This window comes from Sabethes cyaneus, chromosome 2, assembly GCF_943734655.1.
Source record: "Sabethes cyaneus chromosome 2, idSabCyanKW18_F2, whole genome shotgun sequence".
NCBI lineage: Eukaryota > Metazoa > Arthropoda > Insecta > Diptera > Culicidae > Sabethes > Sabethes cyaneus.
Window position 1 is genome coordinate 87,865,826 of NC_071354.1, and position 8,497 is coordinate 87,874,322.

Below are 8,497 nucleotides of genomic sequence, written 5' to 3' on the forward strand. Positions count from 1 at the left end.
TGGGCAATGGACAAGACAAAATGTATATCGAGGCTATAAAGCTTTTCGAGAGATCCACTGAGTCCAACCGCGCCGACAGTAGCAAGAATGGAGAGGAGCAGGCCAGCGGTGAGCGGCCACCGTCCGACTTGATGGATTCTCCGACAGTAGCTCATCAGGATTAGGGGGGTCTTTGGAAGACAAACAGCGTCATTCATGATAATTTTATATTGTTAGTTAAATACCGTTAACGCGATTAATCAAAAGACTTGCAAATCACTCTAATAAAGAGGAGAAATGAGAAAATAACTATAATTATTATAATTAATTACATGCAAAACAATACAATAGAGTCGACAGTAACAAAAATGATAGCTATATTGAAGATAATTATAATTGTAACACCAGTAGCAAAAACAATAATAATAATGAAGTAATAACACAGGAAACTGACACAGGAAACACAGTTACTGTCTATAACTTCCTGCCCGTTAATAATTGTAGTTTGGTAGCATAGGTATAAGAGAAAATTCCGACTCATCATAGAACACTCAAACATATATTCATTCATACCTATACACCCATGCACACTCATACATGCGTATATATACACATGTATACATGCACGTGTGTGTATATTTTTCAGTGCTGTGCTGTCTATAATCGCATAACAGTCACAAATTCTATGGCAATCCCATAGAAAATGTCTCGATTACCCAACGCATTACGATTTCGGCCTAAACGGACTTGATTTAAAATCAGATCCGTTCAATTCCGCTCCATTCCGCTTTACGAGACACATGCTGCACGTAAAGGTAAATTATGCAATACTACATACCTACTAGAAGACATATCTAACTTAAACTATATTACATTCTACATGCGGAACTAAGCTTAGGTGTGAGCCGCAGTGCGCATCGAACCAACTATCCATGGGAGGGATATTCTTTCAAATAATCATAACTGAAAAATGTCGAACGTCATTACAAATCAAAATACATTCAGATATATATTCATTCAGATAAATTGATTATTTATGGCGTGAACGATTAAAAATAATAAGCTATGTCATACGATTAAGTAGACAAGGCTAGCGATGTACATAATAGTTAACCTAATCAATTATAGTTGTAAATTATATCGTTTACCGCAAATGATACCTATATTTTTCGAAAAAATATTTACTGCATTCAACAAATTGTGATCCACTATGAGACGTACGGATCCATAATTTTCAATAAAAAAGAGATTAAGATGATGAAACTAGAATGCAAATAATACTACTCACGATTGCAAATATACATAAACCGTAACAAAACTGGGGATAGCCATATTTAGCAACTCGTACTTCTATTATCAGTCTGTCCCCAGGCTTTTAGAAGAGCAAGAGTTTTGTTCAGATGAGCACACCATTCATCGCGCTCTTCTTTTGAATCAGCCGATAGTAAGTGCCTATGAATTACATGAAACGACTCATTAATATCTGTGGTAATACAACCAATTTAAGAAAACTTACCGCTGAATGACAGTATTACCCTGTTTCTCCAGCACAAGTGATTCCACATCATCCGGTTTGGCCGGTCGTCGAAACTCTAGCAGTAATGTGTTCAATCGAGAGCACACCAGTCGAGGTGCAATGGTTACCTTCTGAGTGCAGCAATGCTGCAAATCGATGCTTCCGATCGGGGGCTTACGCTTCTCATCGTCCGGATATGTCCAATAGCGAAGCACGTGACCTTGCAAACGACACCAGCGTCGATGCCATGCCCCGAAACCGGACACATCCTCGAACATTGTGAGGAACCCACGATAATCGACATTTACCGTAAGTTCGCAATTCACTTTCATGTGAACGGTACCTTCCAGTGGACTTACGCCGGCAACTGGATTCAGTGTCCAGTTGGTTCGTTGGACTTCCTTCAATGAAAAGATTATAAAACCGTACTGAACCAACGCCGGACTGCGGACGGCTTGTGGGCCAGCCGGAGATTGCACCGGAGGCATTATCAAACGTGTATTGCTTTTTACACCTTTTGGTGTATGCAGCTTACTGGAGCCCTTTTTGTTCATTGCAATGTGGTACTTGATTTCATGAGGAAGAATTTCTCGTTGTGCAGTCATTCCATAAATTTCCATTGTTACCTAGAAAAATTAATGAAAAAATGTAGAATAACAGTTCTGAATCTTCTCAGACGATGAGTTATTGTACCTTAAAGTCGGCGAAAACATTGCTAAGCTGAAGCACGTCGGGGAATCGGACTGACAGCAGTCCTGGCAAAGTAGGAATGGTCTGAGTGGCTAGCACGGTTTCGTTATACTTAAGCAAACAAACTAAATGGTGACCACTAATGGTGTCAGATGCAAGTTTTCTTATGTATTCTTGCTTCAGGGGAAGAGTGATGTCTTTCACGGTCAAACGACCTTTCTCGGTGGGAGCACCTGGTGGTCTCAGGCAGCCTTCCACACGGAGACGTTGAACTTCATCTAGTATCGCCTGCCGTCGGTGAGCTAAGACAAAATTAGATAAGGAATTGTTTAAATAAACATTTAGACGGATTTTATTTAATTCGGTACTTACTCGCTACCAATAAATGGCGTTCGCCCTCGACGGATTCGCTAGAACCGGAAAATTCGATCGTTGCTGCGCACAAATTCAATGCTTGGCTGGTCTGTGCAATAACCGTCTGCTGTTTGCAGACTTCGTCTAAGAGCTTTTTAACCTTCTCTTGTATTAGATAATCATTTTCATCGGAAGATGTCGCGCTGGTTCCGGTGGCCGTTGAAGTGGCATCATCCGAATCTTCCGTTGTAGATTCCACTGCAACTCGCTGTGGATGCACAGGGGTGCGAACTATCTTTTTAACCGGTGTTGGGTTGTTTGAATTTTGTTGGCGCCTGTAGAAACTAACCGTGTGGACTAAAGTTACCATGTTGTTATCATCGGATGGGTTAATTTTAAGCTCAGATTTAACCGGGCTGCTGTAGTCTTGCTCTTGCTCACTGTCCATTTGCTGTTGCTGCTTAGGCGATGGTTTTTGCGGATCTTTCTTCTCTTCTGTTTCCTCCTCATTAATGGTTTGACAGTTTGTTTTTCGCGGATTCTTTTGATATGAAAAACTGTTGGATGATACTGAAGACTTGCGCTGCAAAACAAAAGTTTACATTATACATTCGAAAAACGATATTATAACCGACAATTAATTTCTACCAAGTTTTTATATATTTTATATTAAGTATTAAGTATGTTAAGTATGTTAGAAGAATTGTTAGTATCAAACAAGTTACTAGATAATTAGAACTGTTAATTTTAAAATATAAGGGAGAAACCAAAACAACAAAGCATCAATATTTTGTCAGTTCTTACTGGAGTGTCGAATTCTTCTCCGTTGTCCTCGTCGAGTGCTTCGTCGAGGTAGTCTTCCATGTCATCGAGAACACCGGAAACTTCACTTGTTGAACTATTTTGACTTTGGTAGCTCGGTACTGACTGATGATGCTCTGTGCTACTTTGTTGGTGCTGATCAATCTACAAAATTTGGGGATTGGCAATCGCAATACAGTGGTTAAGGGTAGTGCAACTAGTCCAAATTTAAATCTAATTGGGATAAAATTAACAATTCCACGCTAATCGCAAACTACTTTTTCAAAAACAAGCATGGCTTACGGTGGGGGGACTACTACTGGCTTACCTTAGTTCCGTGACTTTGCCGCCGTCTCCCACTACTAACGCGGCGGTCCTGCATTTTAACAGCTTGCATAATTTCCTGTCCTAGGCTAACGTCACAAATACCAGTATCCAAATCTGGGTCTTCATCAGAGTACATGTAGCTGTAAACACGTTTTACATTAGAAATATATCCTTCAAGCAACCAGTTAATTTAAAATATGATACAACAAGATACAATATTGTTATTTTATCCGGTTCTAATTGTCTAGTGAGTTTTGTCCCATCATCGGCAGTCAAGGAAGTAAGAAAAATGAAACACAACGTAGGGCGCGATCAAGTTGCTTTTCTCAAAATTTAGAAATGTTTTCTCAATTACCATCCTCTGTATCTTGCGCATAATGTGAATATTCGTATTTTCTTAGAAAAAAAAACTTGGATTGAAATCATTTTCTAACTTACCTATCATCGTCTTCATCCACCGATTCACCGTACTGGTCCAGCTCATCGTCATACTCTTGTTCTTCCTCACCGTAGCAGTCGTGATAGCGAGTGTCCTGGTTCCGGTCGCTCTCGTCTTCTCCGGAAACCGTTGCTGTCGTGTAGTCGTCACCCTCTGATTCCGTAGCTGTTGTTGTTTCGATGTCACTCAGTCTCGGATAAAGCCGACCATCCTTGGGAGCCACTATGCGAATACGTTTTACGTCGTCCAATGTGGAACGAACTTCGGGACTAACGTGCTCTTCACCGCTACGCCGCTTATTGCCGGCACTAACGGCGTCATCTGTACGACCCGCCTTCTTACTGCTCAACGTAAGATAACCAGCTGGAGGCATAGGAGGCGGCGAGGGGACCGGTTTCTCGATAAGTGCATCGGATGACATGTCAGTTGGTTTCGAAAAGCGGTTCAGCAACATTGCCATTTCCTGTTGACGTTGGCGTCGCGTTTCCTCAAGAATTTGTGATTCTGAAATTGTGCTGTTGTTGGACATCAACGCAGCGAAGGTATTCTTAATCGCCGACCCAGTGGCCGTCGAAGCCGCTGAAACAGGTTTGTTGTAAGTATCAATCTTTTGTTTCTGAGCAACTGGCTGCTCCTTTGGAACAGTTCCAATTCCAGTTCCCTGAATGGGCAGACAAGATGGAACGTATTTAATAGTAGCTGAAGACGAACTCTCTCCCGTTATTTGCCTAATAGAGGGTGCTATTCCAAAAGGCGATTTTGGAACCAGCGCTTGTCCTTTGTTCTTTTCGAAAATAGCCAGACGCTCCTTGAGTGACATTTCTGCTGGATCTTTGTGATTCTTAAGAATCGATTGACGGGAGTTAGAATTTTCGAACATTGCAGCTCGACCAGAAACCAAACCTTTGCTAATCTCAGCCTTTTTAGTCGAAGCTTTCACTATTTCTTGTCCTGACGATCGCTCCCGTGAGCCATCTGTAATATCAGGAGCACGAGACTTTTTCAATGGAACAAGAGCTTTTTCGTTTTGCTCTGTTTCTTGTTTCTCTTGAGACTGTTTAGATGGGTCTTTATAATCATACACCAGCTTGGAAGTAGTAGATTCACGCCTTTGAAATCCTTGTAATTCCAAAGCATCCATTACTTTTTGATCCCATTTAAGTGTTTTTGTGCCAACCTTATCAGAATCCATCCCGGAAGGTTTTGCTGGACTTAAAATTGATTTAGGTGGCTGAGGAGCTCTTTTTTTCGGAGTTGCTCCGGTATTTTTAGGACTTTCTTTTTTATTGGGACTTTGCCTTCGGTTCGGACTTTTATCTTTTCGTGCAACGGTAAGGGTGTCACGATGTTGTTTGATGTCTGGATGGGAAGTGTCGTCTTCCCAATTGTTAATCGAATCTGCCAGCATTGCTAATTTTGCAAGCTTTGGTTTCGGACGGGAGTTTTCTTTTCCCTGCGTGTTTTCTTCGTGGAAACGCCCTTCGGTGCGATGAACTGGTGATGATAAATCTTGCGATTCTGAGTATAGAGTTCCCAATCGCTGCAGTTGATTTCGGGAAGAGTCCCGAATCAAGCTTTTTACGTCAGTATCGTCCGTTTTATCAACTTTTCGGGTGACTTTTCCATTTGCATCAATCTCACATTCCGCCACTTCAACCTCAACCTATAAGATATTCAAAATTGTACACGTTTTAAAATTTATTTGTTAAATTTTACTTGTACGTTAGAGCCAGTAGTTATGTTGATCTCAACGGCAACATCAACATCCTTGCCTGAACTGGATGTCGGGTTGAGTTGAGTCTCGATTTTGGTGACTTTAGAGCCACCCGTCCCTTCTTGATGCATAGGATTCTTGCTTTGCGATGTCGTCGTTGCAGTATTGCCAAAATTTCTTGTCGGTTGTTTGGTGTACGCTCCTTCAGGCAAAGTGGGTTTTTTGGCCGGCGACTTAGGTGCCGCCGAGGACGAAGCCGTGGCCGTCGCGTCGTAATTGAACTCCGACAGTGGGAACTTGGGAACGTTTGTGATACCTAACGCCGCAGCGCGTTTTTCCGCTCGCTCCAATATGTTCTAGGGTTTAAAACTGTCGAAATTAGATTCAACGTGCTAGGATTAAGAGAAATCCGTCTACCTGCGTAAAAGGATCCATCTTTCATCAGTGAACGCCTACAGAGAATCGTCAACGGTCGAATTTAACTGCCTGTTTATTATAAATTGGGGACACTACACCAGGTTTCACTGTGTATAATAAGTGCAATACTTGCAATTTTCGTAGTTCAACCGTTCACAATTAAAATTAAGGTGTTTTTCAAATAAATATGACACAAAGCACAATTTTATCACGCTTTTAATCCGAGACCATCAACGACAGCGACTGTTACAATTTGCTTTCGTTCGTTCAGTGCGAAAATTTTAAAACTCTGCCAGAGCAGGATGCAAACTAGTAACTATGCAATTATACGTGCATACGAAAGAGATGGCAGCTTTACAGCAAAGTGGTGTGAGTTATGTTTTGGAGTTGCTTGAAGAGGGTACGCACGGAAAGTGGTATGAAAAGTGATGCGAGTCGTGATGTCTAAAGCTAAATATCAAACTTACACTAAAACAAGTAGCAGAGTATTTTGCAACCCAAGCAGAGATGCCAATGTTCCTGATATTTGTGCATGCATAAATTTGGGACCCTGTGATTTTCTCCTGAGTATTTTATTTTCTCAGTCTAATCTTTTGTATAACAAAAATACCTTATGGAGTACTTCAAACTTCAGGTATGTTAGTAAAACAAGAACTCACAGGAACTAAAATAATTAATGGGTCCCAAGTTTATACATGCACAAATATCAGGATCATTGGCATCTCTGAACCCAAGATACCCAAGATTTAACACTTCAAGAGCAACATTTCAATAGGGCCCAACTACAAAATGTACACAAACCGGTTTTTTGGTTAAACTTTAAGCTTTTTTTAGTATCTATAATAATATAAAACATCATAGTTATTTGAAAACTATATGTGCCTTAAAAATGAAATTTAGAAAAGCCTTATGAGCAATTGGCAACCATGTTTTCAATTTTGTGCTTTGGCCCTTCTCCTAGAAAAAGCCTAAAGCCAGTTTGTGTGTGGTTTTGCATTTGGCCCTTTTTGTGTGTGAAATTTCACGCACTGCGGCGAGCCGGCGGGTGGCCAATGGCCAATTAACGGTAAACAATTATAAAAGCAACTTTGTTCGAGAATTTCAAAAAGGTACATCGTGTTGTTTTCGATGCCGGTAACGAAATCAAGGTAAAGTTTGTTAGATACTTACAACCTGACTTACAGCTCTATAGTTTAGCTAAATAAATTTTTCGTCTCAGCTACCCATCAGCAATTTACATACTATCAACCGGGCAATCTTGCTTCTTTAAAGTACTTAGCAAAAAACTCACGGACTTTCTTTTCGTTTAGCGGAACGAAGGGAAAAGTAAACTTTCCACTTTGACGATCGAGTTTATTCTAATATATCGAACCAATTTAGCTTTCAGCTAAATTCTTACCGAAGAGCGAACAATATCAATAGCAATCGAAATGACAGCTGGATCATCAATGGGTTCGGACATCTATGCCCACTAGACTAGAGATCAACTTCTACACTCTACTTGATTATTAACCGAACTGTATATATATTACAATGCCTTCACCCTTAGGATCGAACTTATGCTTAATATTTTTACAACTATTTACAACATAATAAATTCGAAATTATTGAAATTATAACATTAGAATTCAATCGAATAATGAACATTTCATTTATAATAAACATAGCTTCCATCGAACTTCTTTTTTCTAGCTCGGCTAGATCTACGCAGATCTTTATCACTGTTGCTTCGAGAAGAGTCGTGTTGAACTCTTGAATCCTTTGATCGTAAAACATTCGGGTGTACTTCGTTTCTAGTTGGTACAGGTGGTTCCAAGTTCGGCGAAAATCCCCGGAATGGTTCGTCGTCATCGGAGCCTTCATGCCGCCTTTTTGAACCACGGCATAGCGTAGGTGTAAACCGGTCCAACTGAAGCGCCGTATTGCGCCTGCGTTCAGTTTCACCGAGCTTAATCTGCCCCCTGTGGGCCGAGATCAAGGCTGATCCGATCGAGATCTGTAAAGTATTCAAAGAAATTCTTTTAACAAACGTCGCTTCTAACCATTTCTGTGTTTCTTTCATATTATGATTTCTGTAATAAACCTTGTCTCCTGAAACTAGTTTATTGAACGGATCTTTAAGTGCCTTTTCAAACTGAACATGCTTTTCTTCATCGTCAAATTTGGATTGCTTAATCATTTTTTTGAAGTTTTTATTAGGGTTTGTCAAATCTAAAAGCGTTTTCGGTTTATAGCACAAAACTCTTTCAGACGGGAAATC

General features: G+C 40.4%; 1 protein-coding gene across 1 annotated transcript; it reads right to left on the reverse strand.

Annotated features, from left to right (window-relative positions):
- Positions 1-1,198: 1,198 nt before the first annotated feature.
- On the reverse strand, positions 1,199-7,699 carry LOC128735661 (anillin). Its single transcript, XM_053830145.1, has 9 exons — positions 7,637-7,699; positions 5,823-6,176; positions 4,106-5,769; positions 3,669-3,807; positions 3,344-3,505; positions 2,558-3,122; positions 2,189-2,487; positions 1,496-2,121; positions 1,199-1,431 (listed from the first exon to the last, which is right to left on the reverse strand). The coding sequence occupies exons 1-9, from the start codon at positions 7,697-7,699 to the stop codon at positions 1,314-1,316; spliced, it is 3,990 nt and encodes a 1,329-aa protein (XP_053686120.1). The 3' UTR covers positions 1,199-1,313.
- Between the last annotated feature and the right edge of the window lie 798 nt (positions 7,700-8,497).

Coding starts and splice junctions, on each gene's coding strand:
- LOC128735661 (XM_053830145.1), bottom strand. CDS start 7,699: ATGTCCGAACCCATTGATGATCCAGCTGTCATTTCGATTGCTATTGAT. Junction 6,177..7,636: donor TTGATATTGTTCGCTCTTCG/GTAAGAATTTAG, acceptor TTTAAACCCTAG/AACATATTGGAGCGAGCGGA. Junction 3,808..4,105: donor GTGGATGAAGACGATGATAG/GTAAGTTAGAAA, acceptor ACGTGTTTACAG/CTACATGTACTCTGATGAAG.